Here is a 22,029-nt window from a genome sequence, read left to right on the forward strand (position 1 = left end):
CCTCTCCAGTCTCCACAAAGTAAGGTTAAACTCTTAGTCCAAGCATGGAGAAGAACATAACAAATCCACTGCCTAATATTGTTTAATATTATTTTATATTTGTGAAGGGATACATATGTGACAAAACAATCCACCGTCTAATATTGATTAAATAAAAATAGTATTTAGACTGTATATACAACACGAGGCACAATGCATGCCTTTCGAGGGTTTAAAATCTACCTTTGATCGATCCTGAATAGGTATAATTAATCATTGTTGGAGAAAATATGAATATGCTCTCATATTTGCATGAAGGGTTGTATGCAAAACATGATTGAGATCGATGAACAATTCCAGTTAGATACATATAATCATATCTATCGAGTTTGAGCAAGCCTATTTATATAGTTCATGCATGCATGCTAACTAGGGTGGGTCTGCGCGCATGCAATGCATGATTAAGCAGTGCCGGTACGTGAAGGGCGCTCACAATGCATAATAATCATTAGAATATACATACATTACTGAAAATCCGAAATAAACCGTTGATCTAAAGATTTTCTAAATAAAAAAATATATTTGAACCGGCTAGCTACCAATGCGATCAAGTATCTTGCGTGCTACGATCTGCTCAACCAGCTTCACTCATAATTCAGGAGGACCCAACCAAACTCATTAACTCAATCTGTGTTGATAATTAAAACTAACCGACTGATGCACCCAACTCAATCTGTGTTGATAAGAGAAAATTACCGTCCTTTGATAGGTAGCTCCAAATTTTTAGCATAAATTTTGCTATCTTGTGATTCCCGAGGTACCAAGAGATTCTAAAGTTTACACGGGCAAATGTGCTATCTCCCAGTACCTCTCGAAGGATTGTGTAAATAACTAAAAGTAAGACATATATATTTGCTAAATATTACTCCATCGGGAGTAGAGAAGAGAAGTACTTATGCATCTTACCACGATACGAATGAGCATTTAGACAAACACCCCTGATCTAATGGCATTTAGACTCTAGATCCAACATCGCGCCCTAGCCATCACTGGCACTACTGAACCACCTCGCTGTCATTCTCACTACTCAAAAAAAAAAAATTCATGGTGTTACCTTATAATTTTCGCTGGCGGTCGGTAAAAAAACCGCTAGTAAAAATATAACGAGGGGTGGGAGGCTACGGACCGCCAGCGAAAATCGATTTTCACTGGTGGCCACGCTAAGAGATCCGCATAAAAAATATATTTTTTGAGGTGGACCTCTTAAGTATCCGCCAGCGAAAATCACATTTTTTTTTGCTGGCGGCCACTAAACATATCTGCCAGGAAAAACATGGCCACCCCAAAAAAAAGGACATTTAAAACCAGCTGCCTCCACCCACGCATTAATATCCCTCTCCACCTACCACCCACCCACCCACCGCCACCCCCATCCTCCTCTATCTCCTCACATTTAATGTCTCTTCTCCTCTGTATCTTCTCTCCACCCACCCACCGCCACCCTCTCCTCCTCCCTCCCTCCTTCCCCACCGCCGGCGGCAGCAGCGGGTCTAGCAGTAGCGGCTCCGGCAGTGGCGGTGGGGAGGATAGCGGCTCCGGTGGTGGCGGCAGGGAGGACAGCAGCTCCGGCGGCCAGGGGGACGGGGGACAGCGGCTCCTCCTGCCTCCCCACCGCCATTGACCCGGTTTGGCGGCAGATCCGGCGGCTGTGTTGGTGGGGACTAGCGACGGTGACGACGGTGACCAGGAGGGGCCGGGAGGGGCGCGGGCGCGGGCGCGGGTGCAGGAGGCGGATCCTGTCGGCGGAGGGCCGCGGGCGGCGGCTCTCGGGCGCTGGCGGGGAGGCCAGTGGCGAGGCAGAGGCGGTGGAGGCCGGCGGGGCTCGGCAACGGCGTCGTCGAGGTGGAGGCCGACGAGGCTCGGCGGCAGTGATGGCGGAGGGGACCTCAAATTTTTGTTAATCTGTTGATTTTTGTGATGCTTGAATGCTTCGGTGAATGGAAATTTTTTAGTGTAAATTGTTGATGTAAATTTCTGTGGAATTTTGAATGCTTGGGTAAATTTCTGTGAAATTTTTGAATGGTGGAGTGTTGACGGAGATGGACGGAGCGGTGTCGCTCCGTCCGTCATTTTTTTAAAAACTTGGCCAGTAGTAACGCTGGTGGCTGACACAGTGTAACCCACCAGCGAAAAAACATTTTCACTGGCGGCCGTCTTAAGCCAACCACCAGCGAAAATCTTTGCTGGCGGCTGGCTTAAGACGAATTATTGCTGGTGGTCGATAACCGCTAGCGAATATATTGATTTTCACTGGCCTTTGCTTTGTGGCGGCTCCAAATTCCGCCAGTAAAAATCCAAAATGGCCGATACGAAAGATGTTTTCGTAGTAGTGTCTGCCAATTCGACACCTCATTGTAGCCACATCGCGCACCCAATTCTGTCCACTGGAACCATCTTGCTCACTATAAAGATGTCGGGTCTGGCCATTAGGCTGAATCTAGCCACCACAGTTGCCGTCGGCATCGCTAATGAGCACACACCATCTTCTCTTCTCACTACAATCGCCTCGCTCACCTGAAGGGCACTAAATATGGCCACTAGGTTAGATCCACCCTCTCCAGATGCTATCTATACCACCTCTAAACCAAGAACACCTTTGCCTACTACGTTAGGAAAAAGAATCCACCACCGTCGTCGCACCATTGTCACCTTGGACCACCTCCTCTGTAGAGGTGCCACAGTAGTGCGCCCAACCTATCCTAGAATCTAGCCTGAGGGATGCCAAATCTATCCGGCGTCCGATCTACCCACCCACCGTCGTCACCGGTGTCAAGGAAAACCATCATCACCGCACTGCGGCCTTCCATTGTCGCCATGGCGTCCATCTCCCAAGGATTTGGCCAAGAAGCCTACCAAATCCATGGCATAGGGGCCTGTAATCGTCGGTGCAATCACCTCCATCATTGATGCATCCTCCAAGGGGCGTGCGGCAATGCCGCTAATGAACCAACCAGTCACCGACTGTACTCCTGCCTTCGCATGCCTGGTCCATGCATGGCGCCACTACGATTCTCCTAGCTAGCTAGCGTGTCGCTGACGAGCCAACCAGCCCCCTCTTCCCAATCTTGCCGCCAACCATGCTTGCTGCTAGGTTCCCGTGTGGCTGCTAGGACGACAGCGGCGGAGCTATAGCTATTGTTCTTGCATGGTTGAGTTCACCCACAAAGTAATCTTAAAAAGCTATTTCCTCCATCTCATTTCACTTGTTACCATTAACCAAATACTATTTTTACTTGGACTATTAAAACTTTTAAATTATTGTGTTTTGTTGAATGAAATTGTATGGTTATGTTTAATATGCAAAATGCTTCAATAAAATATCGTTTAAATATTTATGAATTTACTGCTAAAATAGGAGTGCTCCATGTTTAATTAGAGATGTGAATAGTGTCTGGAGATCGATATGATCTGTTGATGAGTAGTTTAGAGATGAGAAGATGCGACCGACTAGCAGCTAAGCTATATTTGTAGCCTCGTGCATGCATATCCATGGCCCTACGTGTCTGAGGCCGATGGATCTTTTAGTTTCTCCTTTCTGCACGCGAATAACTGCTTTGGCCCTACGTGTTCTTTTAGTTGCATCATTTCATACAAATTGAGGCTATATTTGGAGTTTACTCTCTCACTTTATTGTATTTCAGCCAGAGATCTGATATATATCTCATTTATACGTGTTTAATTAAGTTGTATCTACGCTTGCCACGTATAAATAAGATCCAGGACAAGCACTTGTGCCAACTTACAGCTTTATATCAATAAAAACAATATGACATAAATTATTTAATTTGATTTGGAGATGGGTATTTCGGACAAAACAAGAATTGCCGAACAATATTTGTTATATATTTGGAGATGGGTTTAATTTGTCTAGGTAAGGGATACTTTGAAACCTAGGATTGAAAAAAAAACATGGATAGAAAAAACACAGGATGACATGAATATAATAGAAATATATGTGCAAAATAAAGCATTGGAAACCATATAAATTTGTAAAAACGACTGTTTGAATGGCGCATAGAAAAAACATAGAAAATTATGTATAATGCCTGGATCCTATGTTTAAAGGATGTAAAAGATGAGCTCGACAGAGTGGATGGGGAATTTCCTATTGTTTCTGCCAACAATTAATGGTAGGAAAATTTCCTGTGGTATTCCAATGACCTATTTATATGAACCAACAAAGACTACAACTGTGACCGAATCCAAAGGAGCTTAAATCCTTTATTTAATTATCCCTTGTTTTAAATTTCCTCTGCAAAGGAGCCCTGAGATGATGAAATTACTGGAGAAAATTTACGACAAATGTAAAATTTTTGCTTTCTAGTAGTAATAACTTGCGAGCTAAGGGAAAGGTACAGGCCAGGATATGTCATGTGTGGCAGTGTCTCACTTTCTGTAAACACCCGGCATGATTAATCACAGCCTGCAAGGCAGAGATTAAGATAATTCAGTAGGCCATCCCCTGTGTGTGCCTGGATAATCTCTTGGGCGATCGAACTCTCATGACTAGCTTGAATTTTCTAACCTGCTTATCAGGGGAATCCTAAGCTGGAAGACGAGCATCCAAGCTAGCTAGCTGGAAGTACTATATGCGTGGTAAAACTAGAATATGGCGTTGTAGTCATTTTGGAACTTTGTAGTACTACGATTTGATCATTTTGGGTTCAAATTTAAAGCTTTGCAATGCTGTAGTTGCAGACTTCCTGTTAAGTTTGATTTGTTTCGTCCTGTAGAATTCTCATGGAATAGTGGCATCTAGGTGGAGTAGTTTTGTTAGTAGTAATAATTAAGCCAAAGAGCCAGGGTACGTACATGCCGGGTATATCCTCTCTGTTTCCGCGAGCCAAAGAGTACTTTAGAGCCTGTTTGGGGAAGCTTTAAATTCTGAGAAGCAGCTGTTTGATAGCCAGCTTCTGATAATCTGGAAAAGCTCTAAAACCCAGCTTCTCCAGCTTCTGATTTCTTAGTTCATTTTTCAGAATCTGTAACTACAGATTCTCAGAAGCTGTGGACTGTTTGGAGCAGCTTCTAGCAGAAGCAGCTTTTGGAAAAAGCTATAGCTGGGACAAGCTCCCCCTTAGTTTGAGCAGATTCATCTAGGGAGCCAAACAGTGTTGTTTTGTCGTGGACAAGTAGAATATGCTTTGTTCCCGAGGATCGATTAAAGGAGAAACATTCTTCTCGGTAATGCACAGCTCCTGTTATCGATCCAGAACTGCCCAATCACCAAATGCCAATGGCCCATGGCACGTACATCATAACAAACTCACTGCTTTAATTTAATCCTAAGAACAGCTAATACTTTAGATTTAAACTAGACTATCCGAATGGAATTTTGGAACTCCTAGGTTACTAGCTGGGCTAGAACAAGCATTACGTGAATAGTAATGTGCATCGTTAGGAGTTTGGACTTCGGAGCAATCATTTATCCTTTTTCTTTCTTTATTTTTCATGGATGCATCAAATTTTGAGTTCATTTTTTTATAGGGTTAAGTATCGAGAGAAAACCCAATTTACCCATATAACTACAATACCGAATGTTTGACATTCCCTAACCCTTGAATCAAAACGAATTACTCCCTAGTAGAATACTCCTCCTAGATGATTTTGGTTCGACATGATACATACTCCCTCCGTCTCAAAAAAAGTCCAATTCTAAAAATGAATCTGGACAAACTCATTTGACTTTTTTTTACGAAGGGAATATGTGGCAACACCTAAGCGCGTAGCAATTGAAAGTAGGCTAGAGAGGAGAGGGAGGGGGAGGGGGGGTTGAATAGGCTAAACCTGAAAGTTTTAAAAACAAATTTCGCAGCGGATTAAATACTTCTTTGAAATCTCCGAACAATTGCTTGGAACACTACTACACTAGGCCTAAGCCAAAGGTTTCACTCAATTCTTCGGAGTTTCCAAAGACAAGGAAACAATCAACTACCACAGGAAATTAACTATCACTAGCAAGTAAATAATTCGTACACATGCATGCTCCCTGTTCTTTTCTCCAACAAAAAATAGATTAAATTTTAGATACTCATGGCATGTTTTTCAAACTGCTAAACGGTGTGTTTCATGTGAAAACTTTCTATATGAAAGTTGTTCTAAAATATAAGATTAATCCATTTTTCAAGTTTATAATACTTAAAACTCAATTAATCACACGTTATTACCACCCCGTTTTACGTAAAACACTTAGACCCTCTTTGTTTAGGCTTAGGTTTATTGGCCTAGACTTTTAAGTAAGCTTATTGGCTTATATGATTTATAAGCCAGTGGATTTAATGTCCTAAGTTTAGTGGTGGAGTCATACATCTATCTCATATAAACCAAAAAAGTTTCTCCAACCTAGCTTTTGGCTTAATAGTGTTAGAGTGGCTTATGGCTTCAAAAAAGCCAAATGAAAAGGCTGTTTGTTTGTTTTGGCTTAGACTTTTTGACTTATAAGTTGGCTTATAACCCTAAACAAAGAGGGCTTAAATCTTCATCTTTATCTACAGAAGATTCAAACACCATAAGTGTTTATAGCTGGGCGTGCCATGTCAGCAGGCACATCGTGCCGAGGAAGAGGCCCAAGGACGACCCAACGGTCAGGTCAGGTCGGGCCAGGCCGTCGGGCTGCAGTCCACAGATAAATCACAGCCTACTACCGTACGTAAAACAAACAGCGGCCCAGAAAATGTTCGTCCTAGTTGAACGAATTTAGCCCCTTTCGGTTTCCATGGTCCATGGGTATACTGGGGCACATACGGTGCGTTTCATTAGCAAATATGGTGCTAGCTGCGACCTACTCCCACCGTATTTTAAGATACGATGCCGTTGACTTTTTGACCAACGTTTAATCATTCGTCTTATTCAATTCTTTTGTGCAAATATAAAAAAAATTATGTCATACTTATAAAACATTTGATGATAAATCAAGTCACAATAAAATAATAATAATTACATAAATCTTTTGAATAAAACGAATGGTCAAACGTTAGTCAAAAAGTCAACGGCGTCATACATTAAAATATAGAGGAAGTATTTTGTAAATAAGGCCCACCATAGGCTACAGTGAGTTCGGCCCATAGATAAGGCTTGATTGAATTTAGCCCACGATCACTTAATTGTTTAGAACAGTTCAGCCCACCAAAATACAGTAATTAGATGGAAATAGGGAAAGCAACCATAAACATCTTGGCCCGTAATGAAAGCAGCCCATCATATAGAAACGGCCCACTCAAAATACTATGCACGATTGCACGAAGCAGTTTGAAGCTCATCGTAGACATGTTCTGCTTGAAGCAACTGCAGCTTCTGCTTGCCCATAATCTACCTTTGTAGCCATGTAGGAGAGTTGATGGAAGGCACCTTATGTTTCTCAAGTTATTCTCATTTTCTGCTTGTACATAAGCTGCTTCTTCATAATTGTATGGTTTGGGTACCAAAAGGGGTAGTTCATGTACATGTGTGAGTTTTTTTTACTGTGCCACATCATTTATACATTTGGATGCTACTATTATACTTTCTAGAGGATTAGTTTTCGAGTGTATTTATATTTTGTCATAGATCCGTTCAATTCAAGCTCAACTAACAACCTTTGAACAGTGGCAATACACATTGTAAAACTGCTCATAGAGTTGAGCAAACTTTTAAAAAAAATCACTTTGATGAAACAGAGCCACCCTATGCTGTACTTCTTTTGTACAACCTTTTCGGCTATTGAATTGGATGAACAATTGACACTGGTATTCGGTAATCTATTAGATCGGGATTCAGTCACACCCATCTAGCACAAAACATTCTAAACCATTTGCAACCACACTATCTACCATTTTGTATACTCTCCAATATATATACTACATATTCCTTTTTTAATCGATGACGCTATTAATTTTTTGGACCATTCGTCTTATTTGAAAATTTTACGTAATTATAATTTATTATGTTGTGAGTTGTTTTATCACACATATTTTAAGGTTTTGAATAAGACGAATGGTTAAACATGTGTTGAAATCATCTATTAAAAAATGGAGGAGAATATAATAAATCGACTATAGAGAGAGGGTTACATGGGCGGCGCGCTGGTCTTGGCGTCGCCGTCCTCCACCTTGCCGGCGACGGCGTCGGCGGCGAGCGCCTTGGCCGTGTCGTAGGACGCGTGCAGGCCGACGAAGAGGTAGTAGACGAGCAGCGCCGCCGTCCATATCCCGAACCGCATGAACGACTTGGAGTCGATGGAGCCCAGCAGGAAGACGTTGATGGCGATGGACGCCGACGGCAGCCACGGCACCATGGGCACCCCCCACAGCTTCGGCGCCCTCGCCTGCGGCACCAGCGCCCACAGGCTCGCCGTCGCCGCCAGCCACGCCGGCACCGTCACCGCGTACGGCACCCACCCTCCCCGGTCCAGCCCCCAGCACGTCGCCGTCGCCACCGACGACGCCAGGATGGCGGCGATGCACGCGGCCAGCCTGTTGCGGTCGGCGCGCGACGTCTCCCCGGACACGTAGTAGCGGCGGACGAGGAGCGCGACGGCGACGAGCATGAAGATGAAGAGCGTGGAGATGGAGAGGAGGTTGGAGAGGACGTTGAGGTCGGTGAAGAAGGCGATGACGGCGGTGGCGAGGAGCATGGCCACCGTGGCGTTCACCGGCGTCCCCGTCCCCGGGTGCACCCGCGCCAGCCACGGCGGCATCATGTGCGTGCGGGCGATGTGGGTGAGGTAGCGCGCCTGGCCGACGGCGCTGACGAGCAGCACGGTGGTCATCCCCTTGAGCGCGCCGAACGCGACGACGTACTTGGCCCAGCCCATGCCACGGTCGGCGAACGCGACTGAGAAGGGCGCGTCCGGGTCGATCTCCCCGTACGGCACCATGAGGCAGAGGGTGACGGCGAGGGCGCAGTAGAGCGCGGTGGTGAGCGCCATGGCGCCGACGAGGCCCACGGGGATGTCGCGGGCGGGGTCCCTGGTCTCCTCGGCCATGGTGCTGACGGCGTCGAAGCCGATGTAGGCGAAGAAGAGCACCGCCGAGGCGGCGAAGACGCCGCGGGGGCCGTAGGGCATGAAGTCGCGGGTGAGGTTGGCGGCGTCGGCCTTGGTGAGGCCCGCGACGATGATGAAGGCGATGACGGCGACGTGGAGGACGGAGAGGACGTAGTTGAAGCGGGAGGAGGCCTTGGTGCTGAGGACGGAGAGGAGGCAGATGATGGCGATGACGGCGACGGCGATGGGGTCGAGGCGGGAGTAGTCGGCGGCGAGGGAGGCGGCGTGGATGCGGAAGTCGTTGGGGTGGTGGTTGAGGAGGGTGGCGAAGTAGGAGGTCCACGCGCGCGCCACCGCCGCGCCGCCGATGCAGTACTCGAGGAGGATGTTGCCCGCCGCCACGAACGCCATGAAGTCGCCCAGCTCCACCCGGAGGTACGCGAACGACCCGCCTGCACGTACGCATCCGTCGATTCATCCATGCATCCATGGCCAATGCATGTACTAGTTTAGAGTAAATGTACTGGCGGTCCTTAAATTTGTAGGAGGTGTGTCATTTAGATCCATATACTCTCAAAATGCATATTTAATTCCAAGGATTTGTCATAGTGTGTTATCTATGTCTCAAATCGCCACAACTCCTTCAGGATCCTGCGTGGCGTTGATGTAGCATGCCATACATATATACGTGGCATTATTTTAACTGACAAATGGAACCCATTTAAATTTTTTCTTTTTTCTTTTTTTCTTCTCTTTTTCCCCTTTCTTCTCCTTTCTCTGTGACCCGTGAAAAAAAAGAAGAATAAGAAGAAAACGAAAAAGAAAAGAAGAAAAAAAAGAAAATGACATGTCACGTCCATATGGCATTGCCACATCAACGTCACATAGGATCGTAGAGGGGATGTGTCAATTTGGGATCTAAATGATACACTTTGATAAGTTATGGGACCTAAATATATATTTTAAGAGTTTATGGGTGTATATGACACAATCCTATAAGTTTAAGGACCGTCAATGCACTTTACTCTTTTACTCTTTTATGTATATATGCCCCGTTTCAAATTGATTAGTTTCATGTTTGCATCATTGCATGTAGCTGATTCATTTTTTTTTTTACTGGGTGTGTAGTTGTGTACTAATTCTTCTTCTGTTTCTTTTCTATCTCCATTAAGAAATTGATATTTGAGGGACTGATTCGATATGTTTGAAACGTGAAACAAAAAAAAAATCCATATACACCGATTTTCTCATCTGTCTACCGTGTAATTAACATGTAAGCCTTGTTTAATTGGGAAAAATTTCTGGTTTTGATTGTCACATCGAATATACGGACACACATTTGAAGTATTAAACGTAGCCTAATAATAAAAACAAATTACAGATTCCGCCAGGAAACTACAAGAAGAATTTATTAAGCCTAATTAATTAGTCATTAGCAAATGTTTACTGTAGCACAACATTGTCAAATCATGGCGTAATTAGGCTTAAAATATTCGTCTCACAATTTACACGCAAACTATGTAATTGGTTTTTTTTCCACATTTAATACTCCATGCATATGTCCAAACATTCGATGTGATGAGTGAAAAGTTTTTGTTTTGGAAACTAAACAAGGCCTAATATAGTGTCATAGTATTAAAGCCAAAGTACGGTGGCAGTGAGGGCCTAGTCACCCCACCAACAAGGATTGCAATTTATGTTCGAAAGTTATAAAATTTCAAACTTCCCCCCTTCCCCGCAAGCAAATATCTCACCTGAACTTTTCGGTTTATTCATTTTTCTTTTTTTAATTTGGTCAATATTTATTCAAATTCAGTTATAATTTGGTAAATTTTCAAATAAATTTGTGCAAACAAAAGTTCCAAAATTCCTGAAAATTTTGGTGACACCAAAATTTCATGAAAACACTGCAACCAAGTTCAAAAAAATTATAGAAAAATTCAACTTTTTTATAAACTTTCTTTAATGTTTCTCTGTTCGCGGTGGTTACCAGGTTTATCGTCAAGGTACGGTAACCCCTCCCCTGGTAAGATAAATCCTTCGTGAAACTACACTGTAAAGCACATTCCCTGAGAATGGTCATGTGCTTGTGCAGATAATTAAGTTTCCATCGTTTTGTTTATTCTAGGAATAAACCAAACGGTTTATTTGCAAACGAAAAATAATTTATGAATAAAATTTTTATATGCGTGTCCTTAATGATCTATAAACAAATGCTGAAAAATAAACTTCGATGAAAAAAACCTCAAAATCAAATCTAAATTTAAGGTTGAAAATTCTAATTTTGGCTGATAAGCATAAGTATGAGTGAAATGATGAGGTTTCAACAACAATGTACTAAATAATCATCAAATCTATGCCTCTCTATTTCGACAAACACAGCATCTGGTCAAACGGGCTCATCCAAAAATGAACTATACGCATAGAGTCAGACAAAAGAGCAGAATTTTCCTCTAAAAAGACTTCAGAAAATTTGACCAAATCTCGACAACTTATAATTTATATTTCGTGATACCGACTTGTTGGATATGAAGTGTGAACTATCCCTTCAATATTCAAGGAATATTGACGATGAATGGTCAAATGATCAAATCATAGAGACACAAATCCTTTTTTCCTCTGGCACTAGTAATTTTCAAATGAAAGAACAGTCGGTATCAGGACTGCAAGATTCAAGAATCAATGTGAGTGGGTCTCTGACTAATCCGATCAACTTGACAGTAAAGAAAGCAACACTTGGTTGATTCCACCGTTGACCTATCATTACAAGACGAACAGGTATAAAATAAATAAAATTATACCCCCTTATCATACTGTATTGCAGGTAGTGACATGCTGTATTGCCGTATTGGTACAGTACTATAATATACATAAACAAATGCAGATTGGATCAACTGCCATGTGGTGATAGTCATCCTCAGAACAATAAATGATATTATACTTTCTCTCTATTGGTTAATTTGGCCATTCATATGGACTAAATTGTGCATGCATGCCAAGTTGCCAGCCAGTACCTTGTGTTTCTTCTACTACATCTTTTTTTAGATATTAAAAAAAATCTGCTATTTTGTTCCAAATGCATCGCATTAGAATACTTCCAATTTACATGATCCTCGTTTTCCATGAAGCTAGGCCAGCTGAAATGATGCATATCCTTACTACTCAGTGAAAAAGAACTTTTCAATCAAGTAAATGATGAAAAAACAGAGTACTATGATAGATACTCTTTTCACTGAAAAAAAAATCAAGAGCAATTCAATCTTGAGTAGCCTCCAAGGTTTGAATTTGAATTTTAAATGTTTATATTACGTTTCGAGTTGATTTTAATGTATTTTCATCCAAGTTAATTTTGCAGCTGTGGATCTTAAGTCGCAAAAAACACACATATGGAAGTTTTATTCACATATTATTTGATACCACTAGCTATTAATAAGCATCGTGACTTAAAAAGGTAGTAATAAATACTTGTAGCGCTCGATCATGCAAATTATACGCTTGTGGAGTAGATGGTTTAATATTAATTTGTTTACCTGCGACGGGGATCTCGACGGCGAACTCGGTGTAGCAGAAGACGGAGAGCATGGCGGAGACGCCGGAGACGACGTAGGAGATGACGACGGCGGGGCCGACGGCGTTCCGGGCCTCCTGGCCGGTGAGCACGAAGATCCCGGCGCCGATGACGGCGCCGACGCCGAACCACGCCAGGTCCCACCACGTGAGGTCGCGCTTCATGTCGGCGCCGCTCCGGGCCCGCACCTCGTGCAGCTCCGTCGCGTCCAGCGACCTCGCCGTCAGCCGGTCGGCCAGCCGCGCTCCCGTGCTCCGCAGCGCCCGCCCGTACGCCTCCCAGCTCGAGAACGACTCCTCCGGGAAGAAGTCCTCCTTGCTGCACCCGCACCCTCGCCGCCTCACTCCGCCGCCGCCGCCATCGCCGACCGCCATGGCTAAGCTTGCTCTCCTCGTGGACTCCTTCGAATGAATTTGGCGGCTTTTCCCTTTGTGATGCTAAAGAATGGGGGTGGGAGGCTGGGAGCTAGCCACATCCCACATATATATACTAGATGGAACACCACAAACCCCGTGACAGCAACATGTTTCTACGAGAGTTTTGTATGATAATATATAGTGAGAAATATCGTGAAAATAATTAACTAGACGATATAACCTTATTCGGTTTGCATCTTTGATCGATCATTAGAAAAAGACTATAAATGATTTATGATAATTTACTAGTATGTATATAGATGATAATCTAAAAAGCGAAACTAATATGATACGGAATTTTATGAGAGAAGAAAATGGAAGAAGACAATATAAATTGACCATCTTAAGATAAAACTAATATGAGAAGAAAATAAGAGAAATAATTTGGACCATAAGAGAAATAGTAATACTACACTTAGCCACTTAGGATATGGGAGGTCAAACGACGTGATAATTGCGGCGGTTTTAATTAATACAACTACTACTTAAATAAGAATGGTACTGAAGGAGATTAAGCTGGCAGTGAGATGGCAAAATGAAATGAGGTATCAAAAAATTCAGGAAGAATGCATCTGGAGCAAATCGTATGCATGCATGTTTCACACGAGATGCATACGAAATGAATCATTGTTTATTTCGTACATTTGACTTCTTGTAGTTAAACTTTTCCTCCTTGTACATGGAGAGTGTCCAGATGATATCCATCTCGATTAGCAGAGAATAGTTTAGTGACGTACGGTTCAGTATCGAAGACTCTAATTTTCTTGTTTCAATTAACTTAATTGAGAGACTAATGTAATGTAGCTGTGCTCTTTTGGAAATTCGCATGTAGTGTTTGGGGGAAGATTCTCTCGGAGCTCTACGACTTCGATGATAAGCTGATGTTAATTACTTGTTTTGCAGGGTCTTAAAATGTGCCGGCAAGCAATTTGCCTTGCATGTATACCGCGCAAATTATCTTATCTAGTACTCTCTTTGTTTCTAATGATTGGCACCAATGACTTCTATAAAAATATTAATATCATGTTATTTCGTTGTAATATATTTTTTCTTTAGAAAGGTTTAAATATTCCTTACACTTTAGTATATTTATACTACTTTTTTTATAAGACAAATAATTAAATATTATTTAAAAGTTAACGGTGTTATCTTATTAAAAATTGAAGATAGTACTACCTTCATCCCAACCATGAAAATCCGTGTCCAACGTTTAAACGTCCATCTTATTTGAAAATTTAAAAAAAAATAAAAAAAAATTAGTCACACATGAATTATTGTTTATGTTGTATCATGTAATAACAATAAAAATAGTAATCATAAAAAAATTTTAAAAAACGAACGGTCGAACGTTAGACAAGTAATATAAAACTGCACTTATTTAGGACCGAGGGAGTATTATACAACGAGAATTCAAAACACAAGCAAGCGGGCACGTATAGTAGTATCAGTACTATACGGTGGCGTGCTTAATCAAGTCAACGATCCACGTGGCATTATGATACGATCAAACACGTTGTTTTGCGTGGAATATGTAAAAACAGATTACATCGCGCGCATCATCTGAACATCACACTTACGTTCTTAATTTAATTTAATTGAGTATATATAAACGGGTGATGACTCGTAACTTGTACTCCCTCCGTCTAAAAAAAAGGCAAACCCTAAATTTCCGTGCCAACGTTTGACTCTCCGTCTTATATGAAATTTTTTTATAATTAGTATTTTCATTGTTGTTAGATGATAAAACATGATTAATACTTTATGTATGACTTATCTTTTTAATTTTTTTAAATAAGACGGACGGTCAAACGTTGGGCACGAAAATCAGGGTTTGTCTTTTTTTATGGAGGGAGTAAGCATCAAGCCATCACCCAATGACTAGCACGGGCCCACATGAAGTCAACGCCGCACATGGGAACCCCATCACACTAACTACACACGCCTAAAAACCAAAAAATATAAACATTTAATATATTTTAATAATATAGTTATTTTTTCTAGTCACTCTTTTTTTCTAATTTGATCCATTTTTTTTTAAAAAAAGCAATACTTACGTCACCAAATTAGTTTTATCCAGACTAACATTTATTATATTTTAATAATATATTTGTTTTTATTGAAAATGATACTATATTTTTCTATAAACTTAGTCAAACCTAACTTAAAAAAAATGAAATGACTTATAATATGAAACGAAGATAGTAAAAATAATAATTAAAAAACTATTGCAACAATAGGAATGCGAGAGGAAGGGAAGAGAGGCCACCAATGAATTGGTCAAGAATTTGGGCTTGCTTGGACTCCAGCCTGGTGGTCATGGACTGATTGCATCTTCCATTACCTAAAAATTGCATCTTTCATGGAAAAAAAAAGAAGATTTATTTCTCTTCCAGTTCATCTTCATCAGTTCTGTAACTGCAATTCTGGATGTGTGTATGTGTCAATACACATACACACACATACCTTAAATTTCCAAACCATTTTGAATAGATTATCTATACTTTCACCTGTACTACCATAGAATCATACTATGGGTAGCAGGAATCCAGTGAGGGAGAAAATTATAAGTGTCCACAACTGTTTCATATAAAAAGATTGGACATATTATCTTGCAGAAGAGAACTCTAGTTTGCAACTTTGCTATCAGAATCTAAGACCCAGCTCCTAGTATCGGCAGGTCCCTGACGACTGAAAATACTACTCACTGGGTCACTCAAAAACTATCCCAATTAAATGACAACGAGTTTTCATTAGCCAGATCTTTGATTGCTTGAAGCATTATCATGCTCGAGTCAAAGATTCCTCCTTTGCTGTGTGGTGGCGGTCTGAATATCACATGCCCATTTACATCTCACAATTTCAAATCAGATAGTGATGCCATCTTCAGAAGTAAAATTAAACAGGCAGCTGAATTTCGGCATTGCTGTTAATTGTCTTCTAGTACTTCCTGAACTGCAAAACCTACACAGCAGTCATTGATACTGAACCGTTTGTGCCGAACAATCAAACCATTGGTACAGGGAAACATCATAAGTTACAGATGAAGTCTCTTACAGCTATGAACTGATCATCACTTGTACAGTTGCACTAAACACCAGTCAAAAGAGAACATCAGATCCTCATTTCTTACCTACACATTTTCACTCTCACTAGCACTCAAAGCATCGCAAATGTTCAACCTTAAGGGATTCAGAGACCACTACACTCCACGCATTTTAACCTAAAAGAGCTAGTAGGAACATGGAAGAAGTTAAAAAGCAATTTAACACCGGGCTAAAATTACAAGCGAACCGAGGTTCAGAGGATTCAGGCATCTCCTGCAAGCTGCTTCTTTTGCCTTGATACCTTGGCTTGCAGCTTGTCGAGCTTCGCGCTCATGCTCTTGTGCTGCTCGCTGACTGATCCCTCCTGGGCACTGCACATCTGCGATTTCAGCTTCAGGTTGAACTTCTTGGGGACGCGGGAAGCCCACCCACCGCTCTTGCCACGCCCCAGCTTTTGGATCTCCTGCCTCATGGTTGAGCACTCCTTCTCGAGCTCAGACAAGCGCATCCTCATGTTGTCCATGCCAACCTTGAGGACCTGGTTCTCCCTTACAGCCGTAGCCCATCCCCCGGCCTCGCCTGATGTTGTGATGCTGCTTCGCAGCGGCCTAGATCCCTCGAGGTTGTCGGAGACGAGCAGGCACCCGGCAATTGAGGTTCTTAGCTGGAGTTGCTCAAAGAAGAGGACTTGTACAACAACGCGCAGTGGCAGCCTCTCGTTCTGTGCAGCATGGGTGCATGCTTCCAGGGAGAGCTTCTGGCAGTCCATTAGCCGGCAGAGCTGCTCCCGTTCAGCTTCTGATAGCCAGGAATGTGCCTGTGAGCAACATTAATCCGTAGTATTAAAACAGACGCAAAGGCAGATTGGGGACAAGTCATGCATGCATTATGTGGTTCAATGTTCAGTTCTTTAAGGCAGAACACTATTGGTTGTTGCTGCAAACAAAGATGGAGCACAGCAGTAAAAGATAGTGAAATATTTACCTTCAAATATATATCAATGGCACGATAGAGCCCATCATCCAACGGGCGGGCATACTCAGGCACAGCAGATGCCAGAGCTTGGAATTTTGGAAGTTTCAAATTGATATCTGGTGCGATCTCTGCAAGATAGCCATCAATTAACTTGGCTACAGTAGTGATTGGTGCCAAAGAAGGGGATGCCATGACGTCATCCAAACATGGGGAGGCGGCACCATTAGCCTGGTCCATTGCCAAGAAATGATCAAGAATCCTCTGCACACACTCGACGTTATACAGAGTTTCCATTGTGTATGAGAAATTTGGCAGCAGTAGATCCTCCAGAGTGGCATGGTCCAGTTGCATGCCAATTCGCTTCTCTAAGTTGGAAATGCAAGTGGGGCTGGCTTTTAGAATCATGGCTGTGCGAAGGAGCCCAAGCAAAACTCTTGTAGATGCTAAACCCTTCTGAACAGGCAATAGTCTATCAATCTCCTCAAGTAAGTTCTTCTGTTCCACCTCAGACAGAGTAGCAGTCAGAGGCACTGCTCCCATGCTATGACGCCTATTTAGTCCCGGGAGATACTTTTTAGCATAGTATGTCAAGGATCCAGCAATGATCTCAGGTCGGATCCCACGAGACTCCATGGTAGAAATTAACCTCTTGTACATGTGGAAACTCAATGCTGAAGCATCCTCATACCACCAGTTTGAACTGAAGTTTCTGGGCCTGGCACCTGTGCTGATCCCGTTCCACAGTACACTGCCACCGGGGCTTTGCATAATGCCATGTTCCCTTATTGGCCAACCAAAGAGGTTTGGATCGGTAGTAGCCTTCGATGCTAATGACTCAATGCATCTCTTCACAATTTGAAGGTTTTCAGCATGAGGGAGGAGATCTTCACATGTTTCCAGTGCTTTCAGAGAATCTTTCCAGTTACGAATGATAACTTGGTTAAGGAAAATCTCTGACTGTGAAATCAAGTTGTCCTCAGCTATTTCTTCAGTCATCTGGAGATGCTCAGAGGCACAGCGCAGGTAAACAACATTTTCAGATGAAAGTTCTATTTTCACTCCATAGCAAAACCTTGCTACTAGCTCAAATGACTTTGCACCCCCAGGTATATCATTTAGTATGATCACACATTCGTCTTGGTCTGAAGTCTCCTCTATCAACCGCTCAAGAAAGGCACTTTTTGAAAGTAAAGGGAACTGCAAGAAAATTGTACATGTTAAGAACAGCCAGAGAAAGTCAAATGTATGCAAGTTAAAAAATGCAAGCAACTGGCTGTTGAGAACAGATGCACTTTTTTAAAAAATATCTTCTGCACACTGCCATATACTCCCTCCGTCCCACAATATAAGGGATTTTGAGTTTTTGATTACAATGTTTGACCACTCGTCTTATTCAAATTTTTTTTGCAAATATAAAAAACAAAAAGTTGTGCTTAAAGTACTGTAGATAATAAAGTAAGTCACAAATAAAATAAATAATAATTTTTAAAAAAATTGAATAAGACGAGTGGTCAAACGTTGCAAGCAAAAACTCAAAATCCCTTATATTATGGGACGGAGGGAGTATGTATTTAAAGTGCATGCAAGCAAACTATCAGTGGAAAGCATATATGTGTTGCTTGTAATCTTCACATACATTATTTGCATTTAAATTTTTCTTCTACGAGTGCAAGGCATGCAAGCTACTACCAATATTTTTACGTGTGTGTGTGCGTGTTCTACTAGTTAAAATATATGTTTTCCTTGTATTGTCGACATATATGTATTTAAATTTGCTTCTACATGCATACTTACTATATGTATTACTTGCAATTTTTTTTAACCAACACTATCTGCCCATGTGCATCTGTAGGTGACTAATTGATCCTATGTTAATATATTATTATTTTTGGATCTGATGCTAATCATTCATTTAGTTATTATTTAGGATATAGTGCACTTATTTGCTATCCATTATAAGTTTATAAGGTGTGAGCACTACGCTAGTTCTCCAAAAAAATCTTCGGTTGGAGCAAAAAAGGGGGAGATAATTACAGATTTCCTCATGGGACACTGTTAAGCTATCATTCCTACCATTAGCAGTGCTGACTACTACTTTTATGAGCAAACATAGGGAAAGGCATAATTACCTTATGAAGGTGGAAAGACATGTCTCCAACCTCAACAGTAACATCGCTGGGAAGTCCAGTTGTACAGAACCTAGGAGATTTGCAAGAAGGAAGAAGAGTCATCATCCACAGTGAGTTGAGTCACCAAATTTTACTGAAAAAAATTGAAACGTGCATGCTGCATGGAATGGACTCCTAAAGGTCAAATGTAAATTTCAAAGAAATTTTCAGTGCACATCCTATTTAGAAACAAGTAAAATATTTTCTGAAAGAAAGTACAAGTAAACATGCACCATTGTTGGATAAACCTGACTATCTATTGCATAAAGAAAAAGCCATTCATAATCTTTCTTTAGTCTGTTAATAATGTAATGTTTCATTAGTACTACTATTTGTAATTATTACAATATATTTCTCGCAGGACAAAAACAGTTATGCAGCTAAGAAGCAGTGCATAATTTCTCTTAATCTCTTCTTTCTACTCCATAAAGCTAATGCCCACTAAACACCTAAAGCTCAACATTCAAGCATAGTATTTATTAGCACTCTTAAAACCTACATGCAAGCATGCCACATCAACCCATTAAGCACACAAGCTCAACATGCAAGCATATAGTAATTATGTCTACAATTTATTTCATTATAAAACTAAACATACACATGCTAAATCATCATTCTCGAATCATTTTCATAATATTTCAATCCAAATCATTTCATCATTTCTCCAATATCTAACATATATCCCGCAGCAAAGCGCGGGACATCATTTAGTATTTATTGTCCACAAGACAACATATAACATCAATACATCATGACTGTCTTATCTCTCTTAGAACAGACACATCAGAGTATTTAATACTTAGATTCAACAGGCTGGAAGGAGGCTGATTGAGTTTGAAAATTACAATATTTGATTGGTCCACTGAAAACAAATCCAAACCTGCTCCCATCTAAATAATTACATGATGGTTACAACTCCTCTGTTATGAGGAACAACAGCATCTCACTGCCAACTAATGTGATGTGGATCCACGAAAAGCTTCACGACACCCTCCCCATAAACTAATTGCACAAGCAGTCAACTGCAATTTACTGGAATATTTGTGGATTGAATAAGAATGATTAACCCACCAGCTTCAATGTCCATAATTCATTTAGTGTGTGGGCAATAATGCACCAAATGGGTGATAAAGATGAATTCTCACTTATTTCTCTACGGACTACGGAGAAATATGCAAGATTCAACTCTAGTGTTATATAGGGTATACTGAAAAGTACAACCTGATTTAAGGGGGAAAAACTACATAATTTGATTATTTGAAATTCAAACTTTTTGCAAAACCTCACCTATGAACAACTAATTCAGGTTTCAGCCCAAAACTTTACTTTCTCCCAACAAGTGGAATACTATTAGTTGGACCAGCTTTGCCAAGTGCTAATACAGCATCTTGTAATTGCAATGGACTGAAGAAGAGAACTGAGTACGCAAAAAACGAAACAAATGCAAGAAATGCATCACGAAAAGAGCGCGCATAGAGTGCAGGCGTGCAGCACAGACAAAGTACGAGTTGACTTCTGAAGAGTCACACTTTCAGAAATACTTAGCTCTCTACCCATCCATACCCCCAAAAATATCATGAATCCGCAGCCAAAAAGGAACCTTTTTTTGGCCAAATTTTCACACAATTTGTCTCCCCTCTCAGGTCCCAGATAGCGAAACAACAACAAAGAACGCAGACAAGGGCGAGTCTTTCATGACAACACATCAAAACACAGAGAAAACTAAGGATGAAAAATAAAAGAAGTGAGTAAATTAAAAAAGAAGAAGAAGAAGGCGAGAGCTTTACCATGCCTGCCCTTGCCTTCTGAAAGCATCAGGCTTTGATCCCAGCTTCACCGACGACGCCATCCCGGGCAGAAATCTCTCTGAACCTCAAACGATTCCGCCGCCGCCGCCTAAGTAGGAGATGGCACGCAAGAACACCCCAACCGCAACCGCGCAAGCCCCCAACCACCGCTCCAGAAGCTCAAACCATGGACGCCATCGAAAAGAGCTCTCTCTCTCTCTCTCTCTGCCTCTTCCAAGAACCACAGAGCAGAGAAGAAGCAGGCTCACCAATTCACGGCCCTCTCCTTTCGGCCGGCCACCAACTAATCCAACCACTCCTCCAAACAAACGAAGAACCACTCCAATGGGGGGAATCAAGAAACCGCAAATGCAGGCGGTTTAATGGTGGTGGGGGGATCACACTGACACGGTGGGAGCAGTAGGAGTAGGAGATGAGAGGAGGCCAGCCAAGCCAGCAGCAGGTAGTGGTGGGCTTCTTGAAGAGGGCAGTTTCTATTCTGTCTTCACTCTCTCTCTCTCTCTCTCTTCTTTTGTGTGGGTTTGAGTGTACTAATCAAGCTTTGAACCATGATGCTTTGTTTTCTTCACTTCAGTTCTCGAGGGATTTTGGTCCCAAGTACAGTACAAGACCCAAAATTTAAGTAAATAAAAAAGGGGGGCAGATTTTTTTTTTTTGGAGAGGAGTACCAACTGTACTATGTGAGAAAAGGGGAGAAAAAAAATAAAGATGAGAAGAAAGAAAAAGAATTTTGTCAGTGAGTCAAAGCAGCAAGCTGCCAAACAACAAGAGAAGATGTCAAAAGGAATCCTAAAAGGTCAGATCAACAGATCGTCAAGCTGCTGCTACCATGAATCAGCAAAGGAAAAAGGAGAGACTTCATCTTCCAATTATACAGAAATAATTAAGAGTGATAAAATGGAAAGAAAAGATGAGATTAGGAATCCCTTCAAAAGGAAAAAAGAATAATTAGGATTAGAGGATTGTGAACCGCAGAGTAGACAAGGTAGCGGGCAGCATGGGGTAGTTGGGGCAGGGTGGAGTAATGGAGGGGCATTAAAAGTTCTGGA

General features: G+C 41.7%; 2 protein-coding genes across 2 annotated transcripts; both read right to left on the reverse strand.

Moving 5' to 3' along the window:
* Nucleotides 1–7,635: 7,635 nt before the first annotated feature.
* LOC4333545 (cationic amino acid transporter 1) lies at nt 7,636–13,020 on the reverse strand. The gene is made up of 2 exons (XM_015772831.3): nt 12,532–13,020; nt 7,636–9,453 (listed from the first exon to the last, which is right to left on the reverse strand). Exons 1-2 carry the CDS (start codon nt 12,941–12,943, stop codon nt 8,084–8,086), a joined length of 1,782 nt encoding a protein of 593 aa, XP_015628317.1. The 5' UTR covers nt 12,944–13,020; the 3' UTR covers nt 7,636–8,083.
* A 2,940-nt stretch (nt 13,021–15,960) lies between these two features.
* Nucleotides 15,961–21,306, reverse strand: LOC107280491 (BTB/POZ domain-containing protein At1g30440). The gene is made up of 4 exons (XM_015777664.3): nt 20,960–21,306; nt 19,134–19,203; nt 17,014–18,201; nt 15,961–16,846 (listed from the first exon to the last, which is right to left on the reverse strand). Exons 1-4 carry the CDS (start codon nt 21,019–21,021, stop codon nt 16,292–16,294), a joined length of 1,875 nt encoding a protein of 624 aa, XP_015633150.1. The 5' UTR covers nt 21,022–21,306; the 3' UTR covers nt 15,961–16,291.
* Between the last annotated feature and the right edge of the window lie 723 nt (nt 21,307–22,029).

Source organism: Oryza sativa, chromosome 3 (assembly GCF_034140825.1).
Source record: "Oryza sativa Japonica Group chromosome 3, ASM3414082v1".
Taxonomy (NCBI): domain Eukaryota; kingdom Viridiplantae; phylum Streptophyta; class Magnoliopsida; order Poales; family Poaceae; genus Oryza; species Oryza sativa.

Coding starts and splice junctions, on each gene's coding strand:
- LOC4333545 (XM_015772831.3), bottom strand. CDS start 12,943: ATGGCGGTCGGCGATGGCGGCGGCGGCGGAGTGAGGCGGCGAGGGTGC. Junction 9,454..12,531: donor CGTCGAGATCCCCGTCGCAG/GTAAACAAATTA, acceptor GCGTACGTGCAG/GCGGGTCGTTCGCGTACCTC.
- LOC107280491 (XM_015777664.3), bottom strand. CDS start 21,021: ATGGCGTCGTCGGTGAAGCTGGGATCAAAGCCTGATGCTTTCAGAAGG. Junction 19,204..20,959: donor AGAAGGCAAGGGCAGGCATG/GTAAAGCTCTCG, acceptor CAAATCTCCTAG/GTTCTGTACAACTGGACTTC. Junction 16,847..17,013: donor CCATTGATATATATTTGAAG/GTAAATATTTCA, acceptor TGTTGCTCACAG/GCACATTCCTGGCTATCAGA.